We start from the raw sequence: 22,367 nt of genomic DNA on the forward strand, positions 1-22,367 counted from the left end.
AAAAAAACAAAATAAAAAAAACCTTCATATCAGAAACACCTGGACTTCTGATCTACTCTGTTAGAATAGTATTTAGTTTAAATAAGCAGAGTTTATTCATAAGTAACTAAACCTATACCAGTAATAACCTACACCTCTGTCAGTGAACAAGCATGATTTGCAAGTGAAATAAACAGATGATGCTGCTGAATGCTCATAACACTGTTTATGATCATAGATGAACTGACTCTCTTCAGGTAAGAACCGCTACGTATTCATGCTTACAGTTACTGCATTCAGTCATGTTCATATATGCTTAATAAACAGTCTTGTACATCAAATTAATTTCAGTTTAACCTGCAAAGGCACTTCAATTTTTTTCTCTCATTACTAAATAACATCCATATTATTCTCAAAGAAGTTACAAAATAATTTATGGCTGTAGTTTAAGGAATGAATGTTCAGGTATTCTTGTCTCCAGCTGGCCCCAGAAGATGGGAATAATGTCTTTGATCATGTGGAGTTTCTTGCTGTCAGCAGCTCTGATGTTCTTTCAGCCTCAGGTCTCATCTCAATGTATGTCATGTTTGCTGCTTATGGAGTTAATGTTATTAAATATATCAACACATTATTAGTCTCTACAGTCAATATAACATCATTCATCTCTAGATTACATCACAACACTGCTGATGTAGTTTGCTATTAGTGCTACTTTGAAGTCAGATTCAGTTCATGAAAAACATGCCAGTGTCATTTATAAGTTACAGAATAATGAGTTGCTGAAACGTTTTCATCTAACAAATTCCTTTTTATCTATTTATTTGGTGACACTTTTTTTGAGTGGTCCATTTTAGATGAAAATCAAAAACATATTAGAGTTAGGATTATGTTTGGGGTTGAGGTAAAGGTAAGGGTTTGGATTAGGGCCAGGGTTTGGGTTGTAATGGAGGTAACAAATTAACAAAACATCGACTTAATGTAAGTAATGTATCAACAGCACATCTACAAGATATTTGCTTCAATTTATTCAATTTATTCTGATACTTCACTACTGCTACTTCATAGATATATTATTGATGTGTTATTGATGAGCTGTTAAGACTTAATTAATCATCTACAAAGGACCACTTCAGATAAAGTGTTATCATTTATTTGTTTATCATTTCAGCCTGTAAACGGTATATTTTCATAGCCAACTTCAACTCTTCTTATGTGAGAACTACTTCGTGCAACTTCAGCTCCTGTAAGTTTGGAATATATTATAAAAACGTTGTTATGTCTTATATTGAAATAGATGTAAATGTGGAAAATCTGGATTGAGCGATGCTGTTTTATTGTTGTTTGTGTTGCTTTTGTAGACACAGACAACCAGAGTCTGGCTTTTCCCCAGATCATGAATCAGTGTTTCAGGAATTTGTCAGAACTGGGTCAGTCATGTTATGTCTCTCTTATATAAAAATAAATAGATAAATATATATACTACTACTACTACCATTACTACTATTACTACTACTACTACTGCTAATAATAATAATAATAACATTAAAAATTTGAGTTTGAGTGAAGTATAAGCTGTGTATAATACCATCCTGTTGGCGGAGATGTGTTAAAACCACACTAAGTAACACACAGTAAAAGTATTGTTACTTTAATGTAATAACAATATAATGACTCTAGGCCTGCAGTGGAGCTTCTTATCACTTCTTTTGTTTAATTTTCTTTGGAATATTCTTTTGTTTCATAGTCGGCTTCATTGTTGACCTGTTCCTTATGTTCTTTTGAGCTTTGGAAAGGTGCTACATAAATAAAACATTATTATTATTATTGATATTATTATTGATATATTATTATTGTTAGCCTCTATTCTCCTCTTTTTGGGTTCCTATAGGATATAGGCTAAAGCTCCAATGTGAGAGGTGTAACCAAACACAAAGCAGCTCAGAATTAATAACAAAGTAAAAAGCAGATAATTTTTCTTCACAAATACTTAAAAGTCTCAGTTGAAAATACTTAGCAAAATACAAACACATTGATTTTTTCCTTATAGTTCATGTAACTAGTTGCTCCTCACCTTTGCCTGTTAGCAGTATATAGGCCTTTTGTTTTCCCCTTTACCTTAAGTGAGCTGCTAAACATCACTTCAGTGAAATATTTTAATGGAAAGTAAATAAAATCAACCATAACTTGGGTTTTAGACTCTGAGTTTATGTTTCAGCGCTGAAATTTTTACATTTGCGAAGTTTCAGTTGAACAGCTTTAAATGTATCCTATGAAGCAGTGGTCACCAGCCCTGCACCTTCCTGTGGATTCTATCACCAACCACAATCTGCCAACCCGCCCAGCTAATTAGCTTCCTCAGAGGTTTCTGATTGGCTCTATCAGATTTGTTGGTGTTAAGTAAGGTGGGGGCGGCATGTTAGATGCAGGTTCTCTGATCTCTCCAGGAAAGTAGATCTGTTGGTGACCACTGTCTTAAGAATTTAACTTAGAATGCTTTATGCAAGTGTCCACTGATCAGTTAAAGATAATAAGTATAAGTTAAGTATAAGTTAATAAAACCCATAAACTAAAGATATTTGACAGGAAAGTAAATGTTATAAAGGTTAAATCATTAACAGGGACAGTTATTGATAAAAAAAAAAAAAACATAACAAGATTTGTTAAAACACTAACAGTAGATACTAGAATATTGGAGTGAGAAAGTGAACAGTACACATTAATGCGCTGAATATTTCCTAATGTATATTATTTCTTAATGAAATTTAATATTTTGCTTTGTTTTGTAGGAATCTGCTTCATTGGAATATCCAACTACAGCTATAATGTGATGAAACCTAAAGAGGAATATAAAATCTGTTTGGATGATGTTTCTGGACTTACTCTGCGATTTATACAAAATTCTTCTACACTACTGCCATCAAAAACCTTCACTAATGCAGGTTTGTTATCCCCACAGTGTTTTACACCCATTTTATTATTGACTGTTGACTCAGAAGTAACAGGGATTGTGCAGGATAGAAACAGAATGAGAAGTTTAGGCAAGTGTGCTGTGCCATCTAGAGATAATGAGTGCAATTGCATTTTTAAAAATCCTGTCTCTGCAGATTCTTGGCCTGTTAGCATATGATGCAGCCTGCAGTCTGCAGCGACAGCTCCTTTTTTCTCTTTGCACTAAAAACGTACTCTGATGTGGCTATATTTTTGTTGGAAATGGGCTTCCATAAATGTACCACAGATCACATTCAGCACAGGCTCATCACAAAGTGCTACAACACAAAGTATCTCCCCAAATACATAACCAAAATGCTAACTGATAATTACAACGGGATATCTACATTTCATTGTCATATTGTAGTATTCAATATATGTTGTCGTGCTCTCTTTAGGTTATCCGCAGTTCAAAAATTTCACACTTCTCTGCAATGAAGCCTCTTATGACCAGCAACAATGTGCAGGTGAACTTCACTTCTTACTGCTACTCAAACTATTGAAAGTGGTGTAAAGAAAATTAGGTGCAATCTTGCTGATGTCATTAGAAGTTTAAATCTCACCTCTTCAGCTATTGACAATTTTTACTTTTGTCTTGTCAGTTATATTTCATCATTTTAAAAGGATTAGGGAAGCAGGCTCATTCGTTTCTGTAAGCATTTGTTTCTGTTTGCAAGTTCAAAACGTGCCAATGACAATGCGGCCAGTTACAGTGAATACTTTGAGGCGCAATTCTGGTGTGTTACAAAAGGAATGAGAAACTTTACGTTATACCCATGAATGTGAAACATCATGTACTACATTATTTTTGAAAGTGGACAAAATTTTTTTTAGTAGCCATTTTACTGTGAGAGTGGCAGTTGTATCGCAGAGTTGTGTAATCTCAGAGGAAAAACAGTAATTTCACAAGTCAATGAATGTTATCTTTTCTGCTGTTTTTAATTTCAAGGAAGAAATAGCAACTATATTGTTCATGTTCAACAAAATCTAACTATAGTTTGCTGGAAGTGCATTCCCCCAACTCCATCCAGTTCATCACCTGACAGTAGCAAGAGAAAGATTTCGGAAGCAGTGTAAGTAGGCTACTGTTGTTGCCACTACTACTTAGATTTGAAGTTTGAAGTTAAGAACCTAAGTTTAGCAAATGGCTTTGACCCAGAAGCTGAATTAACAAGAAATTGATTAAATATTTGAATATTTTCTTCCAAAGCTTATCTAAAGAAAAGAGAATTAAAGCTGATTTTAAATTTGCAGACAGTTCATGGGCAAACTCTCATTAATTGCAAAATCAATGAGTACAAGTAGTTTACCAATTACACAAGGAAAGGCTACAGGCCTAATTCAAAAACAAGACAAAGATGCAAATGTCAAGATAGGATGTACTCAAAATCAGAAAATGGAGGTAAGGACTCTGAAGCGCACACAGGCATGCATGCATGCACACACACACACACACACACACACACACATTTTTTAATGTAAGTCATAAAATGGGAAATTAAATTTTAGGGTCAGATTTATTAAGAGAGGCATTACTGACAGTCTACCATCACTATGTGCTGGTGGAGGGGACCAATTAATGAGCTCTCTACTAAGAACTTCCAGGCAAATGAGCACAGGCACAACTTTGTAAATAACATTTAAGCAGCGCAATATAACCAACTTTTGACTCACATGTTTTTTGTATGAAAGCCCATTTCTGTTAAGTAGAGGAAAATAGAGTTTTATATTTATTCTGTTTCAGGTTTAAACAGATACTCACTACTTCAAAATAATGACTTGTTTTCTTAGTAAGTCAAAGCTGTCAACACAATAAAATATATATAAATAAATTTGACAAAAACATATGACATTATTTCCACATGAAACATGAAATTCCATGATTTGTGCATAAACTCTTACCTATGTGTAGTACATCACAGAATGGTTATTACATTTCTGCTATGTGCACACATAAACCACAGTGCACAGAACCCACAGCACAGGAATAATGAAGTAGCAAGCAGGGATTGCAAAGTCAAAGAGCTTTAATATGTGCTTTGACAATAATGTATAAAATCTGTTCAAGTATTAATAACTTTTAAACCTTACTTTTCTTAAACTAGTTTGTTGTGTTTTTTTATTTCTGTGACAGGACAGGTGTTTATTATGATCAAAGATAAATAAATGTGAAAAATTCTCTCTTCTCTCTGAGAGCACCGTAGCATCCATGCTAGCGCTAAAAATAAGATTTTTCTCAGGCTTTAAATAACATACAGTCAGTATTTAACATCAGCCTCTGTAAACTGGGTTAGGTGCTTAATTATAATAAACTTCAGGTCCATCAACCACCCAACGTTTGGCTGAGTCTATGCTAGTTGGCTCTAGTCTGCAGTCAGAGTTGACATTTGGAGAGAGAATCGAGTAGTGGGAATAGGGGGCACAGATATTGTTGGCATCCTGATTACATTTCAGACCAGAGTATACCAGATGTTTGATTTTTTCAACCCAATCTAGTAGTGCATTCAAATGGAATTCAGTAGTGTATTCAAAAGAATCTAGCGTTGCATTCAAAAAGAATCCAGTAGTGTATTCGAGCAGAATCTAGTAGTGTTTTCAAATGGAATCTAGTAGTTTATTTGAGCAGAATCTAGTTGTGTATTCAAGTGGAATACAGTAGTGTATTCAAACAGAATCTAGTAGTGTATTCAAATGGAATCTATTAGTGTATTCAAACAGAATCTAGTAGTGTTTTCAAACAGAATCTAGTAGTGTATTTTAGCAGAATCTAGTTGTGTATTCAAGTGGAATACAGTAGTGTATTCAAACAGAATCTAGTAGTGCGTTTGAGTGGAATCTAGTAGTGTATTTAAATGGAATCTAGCAGTGCATTCAAACAGAATCTAGAAGTGTATTCAAATGGAATCCAGTAGTGTATTCGAGCAGAATCTAGCGTTGCATTCAAAAAGAATCCAGTAGTGTATTCGAGCAGAATCCAGTAGTGTATTTGAGCAGAATCTAGTAGTGTTTTCAAATGGAATCTAGTAGTTTATTTGAGCAGAATCTAGTAGTGTATTCAAACAGAATCTAGCAGTGCATTCAAACAGAATCTAGTAGTGTATTCGAGTGGAATCTAGCAGTGTATTCAAACAGACTCTAGTAGTGTATTTGAGCAGAATCTAGTAGTGTATTCAAGCATTGAATTAAGTATTGTTTGCAATACATTGTGCTCCACTTGTTTATCATATTTTATTGTATTGCACTGTGTTTTGTAGTTTACTATATTGTTGATTGCACTGTGTATTGTAGTTTATTGTACTGTATTGTATTGCATTGCATAGCACAACTCTGTTCCTTTTTTCTGGGTATCTACACTGACCTTTGTATCTAGCAGTACCTGAGCTGAGGACTGTCTTTTTCTCTAACCTACTGGTAACTAACAAAGATACTTTCTCTAGATAGACAAAGCACTTCTTGTAAGTCAATCTGGATAAGAGCGTCTGCTAAATCTAGTAGTGTATTCGAGCAGAATCTAGTAGTGTATTCTGGTCAATGGCTCCTGCAACAGGCAATGAAAAATGAAAGCAGGAAAAAAGAAAATACCTCAAGTAAAAATGGCTAAAAATCACACACGTACAGGGAAGTTTTTTAAATGAGCTTAATTTAAGGCATGAGCACAATTGAGTATGTGCATTTCAAACTCGAAAAAATACCAGCAAAACAAGTCAGCGCAAATGGCGACAAAAACATCAGCAGCAGCAAGCCATCCTACTATTGTTTATTTGCATCTCCTAGTATCAGGAGAACACAAACGTTTGGTGCATTTTGTTCATGTAAGCAACAGCTTAGCAGAGGTGTGGACTCAAGTCATATGACTTGGACTTGAGTCTGACTTCAGTCACAAATTTGATGACTTTGATGCCTCAACTCAAGAAAATGAAGAAAGACTTAGACACCAATAATTCAGACTTTGACAAGACTTGAGACACAAAATAGAAGAAATGTGGAGAGGCCTCTGATAGCAGACTGCTACATAGTCAATTACTTGTCCTGTGAATAGGTTTGTTTATTTTAGTCATCAGAAAAAATCTGCAAGCCAGGTAGTGTGAGATGGCAAGTCTTTTTATAATCTGTTAATGTGGTCTAGCCAAGGCGGTGCACAGCTTTCATGAAGATGTTTTCTTATTTGGGATTTGTTCTTCACCAGCCCCCTAACATACACAGATACTCTAAATACATACATATCAACACAAATACACACATACAAATGTACTTTTTATGTCAAAACAAAACTTTTTAAAAATCTAACCTGATTTTTTTTTCTATAATCACATTCCTACCTCCACAGACTTTGAATGCCACTTTGCAGGAGACAGAACTGCTATGGTCCGTAACAATTCCAGCAGAAGCATTTAATATGGCACATTCTAAATTGAATGACACCCCGTTTGTAGGAGTTGTGCTGTTTCCTGACCTTGATACGGTATTACTGAGAAAAATCAATAGTTGACTTATTTTTAATAGTTCACTTATTTTTGATGTGATTTTTGGTATGAGATGTGCTGTAGGATACTTGCTATTTAGCTTAATATTCAAAAACACAGATACTAAAAACCCGATTTGTGTCATTATTGTTTGATTACAAGAGTGGCGTGAGTGTTTTGAAAAATGAGATTTTTGGAATATCAATGGGCGTCAATATCACAAATCTCATTAACACCATAGACATCTGCTTCAGGCTTGAGCAAAAGGTAAGAAAAGGTTTCATTGGAGTATAGAAAGTAATATAGCCAATTTGATTTATTTCCAAGTATTTCAATGTCTATTATCATTTACACAGAATAACAGTATTATGACCTGTAATTCTTGGGATGGTGCAGGTAATTATTAAAATTACAGTAATATAAAAAAATCTTGTAAAAATAATTTTTAAAAAATCAAAAACACATTAAACAATTTATAAAAAACATTAAAAGTGTTCATGTTTCTCTAAAGAATTTGATGAAAAAATGAAACCCAAATGGACCACATCTGGCTGTGACACAAACATTACTGACAAGACAATAAAATGCAGTTGCACTCACCTGACCTTCTTTGCAATATTGATGGTAAGAATCTCCTCATACCATTTCTACATGAACATGCAAAAGCAAGTCATTTTTATTGTCATCCCTACATTAAAAGTTGCATTTAAACATACATCATTATTTTGTAATAGCAACATTTTTGTAATTGTCAGTTTACTTTCAAAAATATATTTTTAGATTAATATTATGCTAAATGCTGTTTAATTATAAATGTTTATTTAAAGATAAATTGACAATAAAGTGATTCACTTCAAATGTGATATAATATGTGCATTATAGTACTAAAACACTTTAAGCTTCAATTTACTCTAGTATTCTTTAGTTTTCTAGTTTTTTATCTGTATGTGACTTTTTATCAAAACAAATGAATTTGGAGCCAAGCCTCTGTTTAAACCAGGCCTGGATCTTCCCATTTGTTTTATGGGCATGTGTCTGGCGTGCCCGAGCCACTAGACTCCCCTGCAAGCTATTCAAGACAATTTAAACAGCTACTTTGACTCATAGTGGAAACTTTACTAGCTGCACAGTGAGAAAGTGGAGTAATTTATCATTGTGTTATGGCTGATCACAATCCTGATGCTTTCCATGTCTTTCCTATATATGTGTGTGTGCAATTTTTTAGTTCAGTAATAAATGTAGGAGGTAGGGGCCTAACAAAATTTGTGCTCGGGGTGATAACTTGATAATCGGGGTCTGGTTTAAACCGATATATACCAGTCTTAATGTTTCAAATTTTCATGTGTTTGGCCTAAATCCACTGCGTTCTGTACTCTCTTAGGCACCACCAGGCCAAGCCATTTCAGAGGGAGATGTAACATCACTAACCTATATCACCAGCATTGGTTGTGGCTTGTCCACATTCTTCCTTCTCGTAGGCCTGTTCATTCACTTTGTGATGTGGTAAAGTCATTTTAGACAGTCGTAATTATCTTATTCAGAGCAATTTGCTTTAAAATTTGTCAAGAACATAGTTATATGCTGTAAGTTGTAAAGTTGTATGGCACCACTGGCCATTTATTTATACATTTATTTCTATATGTTACTATATATTACAGATTTTTAAAATAAAAAAGTAAGCACAACAACTGCAGCAAAAATAAAAAATAAAATTATTTTTTTTCTGCAAATGTTAAATTAAATTTGATTAACTTAAAAATTACAAATTTTAAATAGTGATTGTGGCCAGTGCAAATGTTCGGACACCCTACTAAGTCAGAACTTGGTAACAGCCTCTTCTTTCAGATATCACAGTTTGTAAATGCTTTTTGGAGTGCTTTTTGTTATTCATGTTTTAGGAATTTTCATCCATGCTTTTTTTCCTGAATGCTTCTAGTTCAGCAATATTCTTGGGCCATCTATCATGCACTGCATGTTTAGTTTATCTACAGATTGTTGTTCAAGTCAAGGGACTGTGAGGGTCATTCCAAAAGCTTCAGCATATGTTTTTAAAGGTGTTCATAGAGGATGTTAAGGTATGTTTTGGGTCATTATCATGTTGTAGGATCCAGCTTATTTTCAGCTTTGGTTTCTTGACAAACTGGGTCACATTTGCTTCCAGAATTTGCTGATATTAATGCAACACATTTTTCCATTTACCTGTGGCCATTTACCCTATGCCACCCTTCCATTTACCCTGTGCTACTAACTGCCACATAACCCAAAATCATAATAGATCCACTTCCATGCTTTAAAGTTGGGATGGTGTTCTTTTCATCATAGCAGCTCCTTTTTTCTACATACATTCCTTTGGTAGCCCGAAAGTTCAATTTTTACTAAATCAATTCACAGCAATTGCTCTTAAAATGCCTCTGGCTCATCTTGATATTTCTTTGCATGCTTCAGACATTGATTTTGTGATCAGGTCTCAGATGAAGTTTCCTTCTCATGGCTTTTCCATGCAGATCATGTTTGGGCAAGCAACGTTGCACAGTAGAATGGGGCACCATGTAGGTTCTTTACTGTCATATGGGAGTGTTGCTTTGCCTTTCTGGCCAGAATACAAGCAGTTCAGTCTGAGAGTTTTTGTCATCTTCCACATCTTCCATCTTCCAAGTCCCTTTACTTGCCATTTCTTAATGAAATGAAATTTTGAACAGTCGATATTATGAAGTGCAGGCACTTTGATATCTTTTTCTAGCCGTCTCTTGCTTTGTAGACATCAGTTAGCTTAATTATTTGATTCTTAGCCACATGCTTAGAGGAGTAAGCGCAAGGTTGTAATTGTCATCAGTTTACAATTTCAAGACATTTCTTGACCCACCTAACCTGTCCAAATGAATAAAATACTAATTAAAATCAACTTAAATAGGTTTGAGACATTGTAACTGGAAGGGTGTTCTAGCTTTTGAACATGCTGTAATTGCTATTTTTTAAAATGTATTTCATTGCTGAAAGTTTTTACTTTTTTAAATATTTTGCTGCAGATGCTAACATCTTTTCACTTCAATCAACAAAATATGTCATTTGGCTGGGGTCAAACATGATCACTGGATAAACATACAAGTGCAAATACTGTGTAGTGAGTAAGTTTATGCCCTGTTTTTCTCATAATAACCAGAATAAAATGTTTTTATTTCTTTAGGCGTTCCAAATCCAGGCTAGGCACAACAATATTGATGAATCTGTTTGTGGCTTTGTGCCTCCTAAACATAACCTTCTTGTCCAACCAGCAAGTAACAAACACGAATAACAATGCGGCGTGCATCATCATAGCAGCAGTGATGCACTTCTCCATGCTGGCCACGTTCTCTTGGTTTTTCATTCAAGGACTTCACTTCTACCTGAACCTCAATGCAATCAACATGAGGACCAGAAAGTACAAACTAGCATTCATTGCCTTGGGATGGGGTGAGTGCTGAGTGTTCAAAATATTGTTTTTCGTTCATTCTTTCATTCATTCATTCATTACACATTTTAAATAGTAACAATGCATTTATATACAGTACTGTGCAAAAGTCAGAGAGCAAACTTCCAGTCAAAACAACCATTAATGTTTAGAAGTAGAGAACATATATTTAATAGAAAATTACACAGAAGCCTCAACAACTAAATATAATATCAATTTCTATATGTAGTATTTCCACTCTTTACACTTATTACATACAGGGATATTTTTCCACTCCTTCAAAGTTCAGACATTGGAAATTGGTAGCATTTTCTGCTTCTACTATACAAGTAATCCCAACCACATTCAGTGATGTTGAGGTTTTGTTTTTTTGTGCAAAAAATATAAACCCTTTTTTGGCTACTTCCTTTCGTAAAAGGAAACCTGTAGCATTGCACTGTTTTCTCACAGTGAATTAATAGACTGGAATATCTGTGGATGTCTGGATGTCTGTGGAAAAGTGGAACTTGATTCTATCAAATTTGATCTCTATCAAAGATGAGTTTAGTACTTAAAGCTTTAGGTACTGTTTATCTGATGGTGATTTCTTTTGGTGGTCTACCAGGTCTTGCATGGATGTTAGGAGTCACAATTTTTGTGTAAATTTTTGTGTAACTGTTAACCCCACAAGTGTTAGTGTTGTTGCTTATAGTTATTGTTTTAAATCTATCAAAGTATACCCACAGATGAACTGTGTAAAATACAATACTCTGCTCCTTGCAACTGCAGACGAAGATTTGCAAGTCATTTTGCAGGCTTTTTATGGTCAATTTCTTGCATTTCTTTCTGTCATGATCAGCATTTGATACATGATAAAAGCCCATTGTGGTTTCTTTGAGAAGATTAAAGATTGACTTGAGCAACTCTGAATGACACAAACCATGGGCATTTTAAGAGCTTGTGACAGAACTTCCTGTGTAGAAAATCACTTTGCCCTCCATCTGCAGTTCATGCCACAGCAACGCAGGGAAGTGTCATAATTTGCAAACAACTTATTGGATGCCACACATGCCCACATCATAATACAACTCATTTTCCAATGAAGTTGGGACATTGTGTAAAACATAAATAAAATCAGAATACAATGATTTGCAAATCCTTTTCAATCTATATTCAATTGAATACACTACAAAGACAAGATATTTAATGTTCAAACAGATAAACTTTGTTTTTTGCAAATATTCAGTCATTTTGAATTTGATGCCTGCAACACATTCCAAAGAAGTTGGGACAGGGGCATGTTTACCACTGTGTTACATCACCTTTCCTTTTAACAACACTCAGTAAGCGTTTGGGAACTGAGGACACTAATTGTTGAAGCTTTGTAGGTGGAATTCTTTCCCATTCTTGCATGAGGTACAACTTCAGTTGTTCAACAGTCCGGGATCTCCGTTGTCATATTTTGCGCTTCATAATGCGGCACACATTTTTAATGGGAGACAGGTCTGGACTGCAGGCAGGCCAGTCTAGTACCCACACTCACTACGAAGCCATGTTGTTGTAACACGTGCAGAATGTGGTTTGGCATTGTCTTGCTGAAATAAGCAGGGATGTCCCTGAAAAAGACGTCGCTTGGATGGCAGCATATGTTGCATTAATGGGGTCTTCACAGATGTGCAAGTTACCCATGCCATGGGCACTAACACACCCCCATACCATCAGAGATGCTGGCTTTTGAACTTTGCGCTGATAACAATCCGGACTTTCCTTTATATCTTTGGCCCGGAGGACATGACGTCCATGATTTCCAAAAACAATTTGAAATGTGGACTCGTCAGACCACAGGACATTTTTCCATTTTGCGTCAGTCCATCTCAGATGAGCTCAGGCCCAGAGAAGCCAGCGGTGTTTCTGGGTGTTGTTGATATATGGCTTTCGCTTTGCATGGCACAGTTTTAACTTGCACTTGTAGATGGAGCGACGAACTGTGTTCACTGACAGTGGTTTTCTGAAGTGTTCCTGAGCCCATGTGGTAATATCCGTTACAGAATGATGTCGGGTTTTAATGCAGTGCTGCCTGAGGGATCGAAGGTCACAGGCATTCAATGTTGGTTTTCTGCCTTGCCGTTTACTTGCAGAGATTTCTCCAGATTCTCTGAATCCTTTGATGATATTATGGACTGTAGATGATGAAATCCCTAAATTCCTTGCAATTGCACGTTGAGAAACGTTGTTCTTAAGCTGTTGGACTATTTGCTCATGCAGTTGTTCACAAAGTGGTGAACGTCGCTCCATCCTTGCTTGTGAACGACTGAGCCTTTCAGTGATGCTCCCTTTATACCCAATCATGACACTCACCTGTTTCCAATTAACCTGTTCACCTGTGGAATGTTCCAAACAGGTGTTTTTTGCGCATTCCTCAACTTTCCCAGTCTTTTGTTGCCCCTGTCCCAACTTCTTTGGAACGTGTTGCAGGCATCAAATTCAAAATGAGTGAATATTTGCAAAAAACAATAAAGTTTATCCGTTTGAACATTAAATATCTTGTCTTTGTAGTGTATTCAATTTAATATAGGTTGAAAAAGATTTGCAAATCATTGTATTCTGTTTTTATTTATGTTCCAACTTCATTGGAATTGGGGTTGTTCTCTCCACAATGCTTCACAGATGAGGTGGTGTGCTTTGGATCATGAGCAGTTCCAAGGCATTTTAGGCAGAAGTAATGTATTATCTTGGGGCATGTGATATCAGTTGAGGCTGAAGCACCTGAGTTGATTGAAAAAAGGTGTAGCAATACCATTAGTAGCCTTTTCTAGTCAGAATACCTGATCTTAGTCTGTTCTTTTGCATTGCAGCCTTTAATGAATTGGATTACTCAAAATAACTGAACATATCTGAATTTGTTTCTTTTCAGTATTTCCAGCTTTGGTTGTCATTGTGATTGCAGCTTCTGGGAACTACACACATCTGACTAATGTACAAATGTAAGCTATTGTCTGAAACAATCCAAAGCTACAGTTACATATCTCAGCAACAAAATATCAAGTTCCTATGATCCCAATGTTTCTCATTTGAATTCCCAGGTGCTGGAACAAAAATATATACATTCATTATATAGTGAATGTTGGCTACTATGCGCTGGTTTTCATCTTTACATTAATAATCTTTATAATGGTCATCCAAAAGATTACTCAAGCAAGATTTATGAAAGACAACGCTGTCAAAAAAGCATCAAAAAAAATTGCAGCAATCTTTAGTCTTACTGTTCTGCTGGGTCTGACTTGGGGTGTGGCCTTCTTCAGCTATGGAGCTATGGCTATTGCATCTTACTACATCTTTAGCATTCTCAATTCTTTCCAAGGTAGGTGGCACTTCCTCCATTTGTACAGGCCTCAATTATAAATCTGCACAGAGAACATGACTTTTGATCACATGATCTCCTCTTAATGCCATTCGAGAACTGCTCTGACTTGCAGTCTGTGCTCAAAAACATACTAAAATCTCTACAATAAAATAGACTGTAGATAGTCCTAAAATCTGATTGGCTATGCTGTGCCTTGTATAATACTCAATATACATACACCTATAATGGCCTCAAAAGACAGCTGAAGTCTGTATTACTGTGACAAGTCATGAAAAATCTTTGTGCTGTTATTGGAGCAATCTTTGACTGTAATACATGTGGGTAGTAAACTACGTAGGAAGTAGGGAGCCAGTTGAGATTTCGCCAAACGGACATACAACACAGTTAGCATAGGGCTAAATAAAAGTGGAAATTGAATGCTAATGGAAATGCTAATGGAAATTATCATTGTCATCAGGGGGGTGATTTTTGTATAAAACAGTGCTGTAATAGGATATGTTCATTGTCCTTTTTCAGCAATCTATGGTTGCTTGGTAATAATAGCATACTCTTAACTCTAGATATTATTATTAGCATGATTAATAAAAGCAATAAGCCACTTAAAGCCACGGATTAGAGTGATTTATAATCAGTTTTAGGTACTCTACTTTGTGTTGTGCCTAGTAACACAATCACCTGTCATAAAATCACTGTAATGCAAGGCCTGTCTTGTTGCTTTTTTGCTTTATTATTGGACAGAATCCCTATTTTTAGAATAGCAGACCTTTACATGGAGTAATAATGGAGAAATAAACAAAAGCATGCATTGCCCCCTAAGTTAAAAATCTTCTCGACCCTTAGTCGAGCTTTGATATAGATGCTTCTAGACAGCCTGCCTAAGATTAGTGCTGTAGCATGCAGATAACATTGTATGTAGAATGGCTCTGGTATACGAAGGCAAATTGATCTACATAGTGTTTATGCATCGATTAAACCTGTAACATTCACACCTGATCGGGGCAAATTGTAAATTGTGCTGCAGTAAGCATCTTCTGTAGCTAGCATATTGGATGTTTGCTAATATTGGGAAGATATTGGAAGATTTTTGTTTAGATATACATCAAATGCAATCAGACCTGCATAAAAAGGAACATATATAACAAAAAGTTGTAAGACAATACTTCACTGGTGTTTATCACATTGTTCAATGAAGGATTATGTATTTAATTACAACTTCCTTTTCTCAGGTTTCTTCCTGTTTCTCTACTACTACTACTTTCGAAACGATGACATGGAGCTCAATCAATCTGCATCAGGCACGACTCTGTCATTGCAAAAACCGACCAACGTTAGTTCCACAATGACATCAGGACCTGAAACTGAGACGGAATACGACTAAGATTAACTAAGAGTCCGACTGGTGACTCCGACTGTGTAAAAATGATGGACAAAAACAAAAACTAAACATAAAACAGGCACACACGCATAAGCGGTGTTTTCTGCAACAAATTTTACTTTATAAGTGGCAAAATCTGGGACAGCATGTGTTTAACAAAGTATGCTGTCATTATATTCACTACTGAAATAGACTAGTTTCTGTAGTTGCAACTGTGGTTGAGCTTACATGCAGAATACTACACACTTTAGAATGACTTTATTCTGAATAAAGATTTTGCATGGATTATTTATGTAGTATGTAAAGTTAAGTTATGGGGTTTATTCCATGAAGGTAATTATTAGGTAATCATAAGGTAATTATATAAGGTAATCTGATTTATAAGAACTTGGTTTCTAATTTTTAATTTTAGTTTTTAGGATTTCACGTCAGCTGTTGAGGATAACAGAGACCCATGAATGATCTATGAATGCAATATATGTACTATCTACCTTTGTAATATTAGTTTGTTCAGGCCTTACAAAAACGTCACACATATTACGCATGTCTAAAAACCAAGTAAACACACATGAATGGTGTGTGATGACATGCGACATAAAAACATACATGTGATTTTTTTCATTTCATTCATTTGTTTCCACATGAATATTTTTTTCACATTGAATCAGTTTCACATAATCACATGTTTTTCACATGTGAGCATGTTGTCGCAGGTGAACACATTTTTTCATGGGAATCATATTGCCTCCCATGTTATCCTGCTTTTTTCATGTGAACACATTTTCACATGGGATAACATTTTTCCATATAATGATGTTTTTTTTTTTCACATGTGAACATGTTTGTATGATGACCTGCTTCTTTTACACGTGAACACGTTTTCACATGTGATCACACTCTTTTTTGCATGCAAAAACCACTTGTTTGTTAACAGGTGAAATCCATGTGTTTTGTCTGTAAGGGAAGTTTTAAAGCAGCACAAGAGGGCAGTGTGAGCCTTCTGGAAAAGTAATAAACTGTGCTGATGACTAAAGACCCACAGTCTATATACACTCCTGAAATGGTTTTGGAGCGCAGCTAGAGAAGAAACACCTTAAAGCACCTTTTAACTGGATGATAAGACACTGAAAGATTCTTAAGTGAACCAAAACCAGTTCTTCCAAGCCTTCACTCCAAAAAACCCTTTGGCACCTTCATGTTTAAGAATGTAAGCAGGGGGTTTACTATGGACCCTTTGAGTGCACTATGGACCCTTTGTCCTGTACATGTGTCATTTCTGTAAATACTTAGCATTCATGACTACTGTCTCAGACATTTCAAGCAACTAGTCTCACTCATGACTAACCAGTTACAATCCACAATATAGTCATGATTCATAGTGACAAATAAGCCCCTTCTATCCAAGCTGTGCTGAATGAGTAATACATTACTGTCAACATATTACCATGTGGTTTCAACCTGCAGTCTCTGCTTTATTGTCATTTCCTGCAATGTTCATTAAAGACATACGCTATGCGGCCCTAATCTCTCTCACATACACTCATTCTCTAACACATACCACACTTTCCACAGAGATGGAGGGGCCAGAGCGCTTGCGTGTCCACAAGTAATTGCCCCCAGAGTCAGCTGAGGGTCATGCCCACAGGCACTGTGTCTTAACAGGCTCCTTAGAAGATGATCTCATGGCTACCTGTGGTGCTGCGATGCCTGAGGGAAATCCTCCAAAATCGCGCTCCTTTCTCAAACATCCAGCCAAAGAAGGCCAGCAGCAGATAACAGACTCTAAGTGTCGAGACAGACTGATTAGAAATGATAATACTATGTATATTTGAAATGTTAGACCACACTTTCTAATATTATGCATTTATGCAATTAAATATGCAAAATACATAACTAATATTTTTTGTTTTATACTGTTGTAAAATATGTAATGTAAAATACATGCACAATATGAAAGTAATTGTGTAGAATGACCGTTATGTTACTTGGCAACCATAGCACACTGATAGCAAACTATATTGGTTAGTGGAAGAAACATTTATTGTGATTATAATATATGTAACAATAAAATACTCGAACATAAGTGCATTGTGTTATAGCGTGCTTTGCCATTCCATGTTGTGCATAACAGTATTTCTAAGATGCACAGACTCATTGCCTTAAAATAACATTTATTCTGAAGGGCCTTTTTCCCAAAATTTTCATGAACTATATCTTTCTTCCTCCACTTATAAGATTTATGACCTTTTTAAAACCCCCTTTCCCTTAAAATTAAAAAAGCTGTTTTTGTTATGTTGCCTTTAAGACTGATATATAAAATTCTGAAAAGTCCCTCAAGTCTTAAGTACATCAAACTTTCAGTTCAGGTTACCTTGTAGTATCTATAGCAATTATTCTACAAGTCGAATGAGGATGATGGTTTGAGCAAAGAAAGCTGCCATTTGTAATTTTGTATGTGTAATTTTTTACACAAGCTATTTTAGCAAATTTTTAAGAAATACTGGAAGGTAGATGGATCTATCTTGTTTGGTGTGGACCACATTTTTTCTTTAGTTTGATCAATTTTGACAGGTGTAAATATTCCAAAAATCCAATTAAACCCTGCTTTAGTTTACTGCTGGTGGGAACGTATTTTTGTGATTGTCTGCACAGAACGAGGGAATTCGACGTCAGACCATGATTCTCTACTTCTTCTAGAAGCACATCAGCACTATACTGTCCACACATCTGTTTGTTTTAACATCTGACGGACACTTACATTGTTCCTCACATGAACTGCGACTAATAACAAAACATATTGCATCAGTGACCTGATTGGTTACATTCAAACTGACAAGCCAAACAAAGAAGCAGACATAAAGTAAGGTTTATTATCATTGATAAGTAATATGACAGTGATATGTGACTATTTTCATGCATAGTAAGAGTTTTTTGCTAAAATGGTGACAAATGTCTGACCAGTAAACTTATATAACTCGTATATAACTTGGTGTACTTTAGTTGTTGTAGCGTGAAACCAAACAAACCAAATGACAAATATACAATGTCACAAAAAGCCATACTGTGGTTCAGACTTCAGCAAGTAAACTAGGTGTGAAAACAGCCAAAGACTGAGTAAAATAGTTAAAACCTGAAAATGTGTATTGTTGCATGCTTAGGGGAAGGAAATTGTCCATGGCTGATGGCAGTCATGTTTAGTGACAGGCTTTTAATATGAGCTAGGAAAAGCTAGTAAGTGTCTCAGTTCAGGGACGTTATGGATACACTCGTGACTGACACAAATATAAATATACTTGGTGGGGGGCGGGGGTTAAGAAAGCTGAAACGGAGCTCAGTAATGACATGGGAAGAATCCTTGGCACTGATTTCATTATGACTAAACACATTGTGGTTTCTGTTCCAGCTATGAACATGCTGTGTCTAAATACAATTTTATGCTACGATTGGTAAGGGGGTGCTTACCTCAGACTGGTTCAGTTGACAGATTCATTCGCTTGCAGAATGCCTGCTCACGCAACCTTTTAAAACATGAGAAATATGCTCATAGTTAAAGCGGCACTGTGTAAGAGTTTTTGAGCATTGCTCAAGTCAAGACATAGAGAATGTAGAAAATATACTGTGCCTGCACTGCTGCAAGTAACCTTGTAAAGTCTGAAATGATAATGTAAAAGTCATAAGTTTTATGTCTCCAATATTTTTTTAGAGCACATCATAAGTCTTTATGCATTAATATTATAAGACCAAAGTGAAAAAGGTTTGGTTCAGTCTCTGATTCAATGTTTAGTTCTCAAATGCCAAAGCAACACTATACTGATCATATGATGCCAGTAGTAGATAATTCACTTATAAATGCTGAAGATATGAGATTTTTCAGATTTTGTAGAGATTATTTCAGATTCCTTGCCTTTAAGGTGTGTTGGGAAAAGAAGAATCTTTTCATAGTCACTGTGAAGCATGGTGGAGGTAGTGCCACAGATTCACCATGCATGGACACCTCTATACCTCTAACCCTATTCATCTATCTTTGCTAAAGCAATAATCATAATAACATAATAGCTTCAATGATAAACATAAAATTTTCAGCACTGGAATGATTAAAAAATGCAAAGGATTTTCATGTGGGAAAAAGTGGACATTCAGTCTAGTTATGCATTTTACATGACTGAACTCAGTGTACACAATTGTTATTAAAGCATTGCATCACTGTCAAAAAAAAGTCTCAAATTTTCTAATTTTGCTTCTCCATCTGGCAATCCAATGGATGATTCTGGGTTTGGCAGTTGCCAGGAGAATAACTGTTTGACTGCATTGTGCCAAGTGTAAGGTTTTGGTGGAGGGGGGATTATGGTGTGGATTGTTTTTCAGGATTTGGGCTTGGACCCTTACTTCCAGTGAAAGGAACTCTTAATGCTTCAGGAGACCAAGAGATTTTGGATGATTTCATGCTCCCAACTTTGTGGGAACACTTTGGGGATGGCCCCTTCCTGTTCCAACATGACTGCACACCAGTGCACAAAGCAAGGTCCATAAAGAGCTAGTTGGATGAGCTAGTTTGGTATGGAAGAACTTGACTGGCCTGCACAGAGTCCTGATGTCAGCCTGACAGAACACCTTTGGTATGAATTGGAGCGGAGACTGCAAGCCAGGCCTTCTGATGGGCTGACATCATATTAAACCCTATGAATTAAGAATTTGATCTCACTCAATTTCATATGCATGTAAAGCCAGACGAGCAAATACTTTTGGAAATATACTGCAGCAACCGATGAATGGAGCAATAGACATTCTGTAAAGTTAACTGGAATAAGATCTTTTTCATTTAACTTGCATTCAAAGTTAGGAATATTTTTGATTTTCCATATAGTTATTTTGGAAAAATGTTTTCCATTTTCTTTTTTTCAGCAACAATTTGCTGCCATGTGTTACCTGTTTTGCATTACTTTAGAGCTACACTATGAATTTTTAGTTTGTTAAAATTGAAAGACAACAGACTAAAATATGGTGTTTCACGTGCTGTTGAAAGTATTTTAAAAATCATAGGTGTCAATTTCATGAGAATTTGTCAGCCCATATGTCTTTTCATGTTAACATCAGCTCCAAAGGCTCAAAAAGAATCTCCAGCTCAAACACATCCTTCACCAGGTTTTAAATGAGTTATTTTCTAATCTTCTTTTAACTCGCTCAAAAACATCAGAATCTTCCTCTTGGGTAAGGGGTTAACTGACATTACAAACATATTTTCACAAAATGTTTTTTTTGCATGTTGCGTGTAATTACACCCCTCCACCAGGTCTACAAACCCCCAAAACTTACGTAGCACAGCTTTAAATGAATGTGTGTTCTAATATGTTATGTCACCTACAGGCAGTCACAGACCACCAAAAGGACAGTAGAACACTACATTATATATTATTTAAGGTCAGTATATACATAGTCAGTTATACATAGATATAAATAATAAAAGAGTTATTTACCTTTTTACATAAATCTGAGCTGCTGGGAGATATAAAATCTCAATATTTTACACATGACTGTTTATAATGATTGTGTTGGTTTTTACTGCAGGTTTCTCACAGTATATGAATAGGCTTACGCCAGTGGTTCTCAGAAGGGACCTTATGTATTTTTGTTTTCCGTGCTACAACACACCTGACGCAAACTCACGGGGGAATTAATAATTACCTGATGAGTTGAACCAGGTGTGTCAGATCAAGGAAAAAGTATGCATTGCATGGGGTCCCCAAGAGAGGAACTGAGAGAAACTGGGCTGCAGTAAAACCCCAAATCTTATTCTCACTTTGCAAACCTCTAAAGACTTTTAAAGTAAGAGCTCGCCTGGCCAAAATAAGATTAGCTTAATAGAACTGTGTTCATTTCATTATTTGTTTGGAGACACCAAGATCGACACTGATTTTTAAATAGTTTTGCATCAATAGCAGAAATATAATCATAAGTCGAACAAGGTAGAGTGGACTTTATTTTCTCCAGCTTTTTTTTGTCCAGAACCCAAAGCCTCCATCCCTAACCCCTCCCTCCCTCTTATGTCCTTGAAATGATTTATTCCCCAGTAACTCCACTCATGAAATTGATGTGGCCCTCAGACCCTTTGTAGCATATGGTGTTCCCGCTGTTTGCAGTAAAACAGCCAGCCGAGGTCTGCAGACAGGGCAGTTGCGTGACTGTGAGTTTTGGGGGAGTTCTGGGGATGGTGTGTGTTTGGAAGGGGGGTGATTAGGGTAGCTCTACATAATGGTGCATAGAGCATCTGGGAAAGCATGGCCTCCTTTGGAAATTATGGCTACGGTGCAAACGCAGCAGAAAGGGTCAGCTAAATTATAGAGGACTGAATTTGGTTTTAACAGCCCATAGGCTTAAAGTATGGATAAAAACTGTGTTAAATAATTCCCCACACATGCACACACACACACTCACACCCTGTTTCCATCATCAGTCCCATCAACCCAAACAGGAAAAGAGGCAGGAGTAAAAAAAAAAAAAAAAAAAAAGAGGTGCTTTGTGGTGAAAAGGTCAAAATGTGAGTAAAAAGTGCCTGAGCTAGTGAGGAGCTAATAAAAAACAGAATGAACAGAATGGCCTTCATTTAGCAGAGACAAACTGAGACAAATAACTCAGGATGGTCCACCTCAACTAGAGCTTTAATCACGCCTAAATACAACCTGAGAACATTCTACCCTGGTCCAAACTGCCCTCACCCTCAGCAGTTTTAGGTTTTAAATCCGAACCTGATACAAGCTCCACAAAATTTAGCTC

The 22,367-nt window shown here is 36.0% G+C and overlaps 1 protein-coding gene across 1 annotated transcript; it reads left to right on the forward strand.

Moving 5' to 3' along the window:
* The first annotated feature begins 218 nt into the window (after positions 1 to 218).
* LOC108430657 (adhesion G-protein coupled receptor G5) lies at positions 219 to 17,679 on the forward strand. The gene is made up of 17 exons (XM_017703272.1): positions 219 to 236; positions 461 to 555; positions 1,148 to 1,222; positions 1,338 to 1,406; positions 2,766 to 2,918; positions 3,366 to 3,434; positions 3,917 to 4,040; positions 4,222 to 4,369; positions 7,295 to 7,429; positions 7,593 to 7,697; positions 7,787 to 7,826; positions 7,942 to 8,054; positions 8,812 to 8,933; positions 10,615 to 10,880; positions 13,772 to 13,841; positions 13,941 to 14,218; positions 15,448 to 17,679. The coding sequence occupies exons 2-17, from the start codon at positions 474 to 476 to the stop codon at positions 15,597 to 15,599; spliced, it is 2,001 nt and encodes a 666-aa protein (XP_017558761.1). The 5' UTR covers positions 219 to 236; positions 461 to 473; the 3' UTR covers positions 15,600 to 17,679.
* The last annotated feature ends 4,688 nt before the right edge of the window (positions 17,680 to 22,367 follow it).

The sequence above is a fragment of the Pygocentrus nattereri genome, chromosome 10, assembly GCF_015220715.1.
Source record: "Pygocentrus nattereri isolate fPygNat1 chromosome 10, fPygNat1.pri, whole genome shotgun sequence".
NCBI lineage: Eukaryota > Metazoa > Chordata > Actinopteri > Characiformes > Serrasalmidae > Pygocentrus > Pygocentrus nattereri.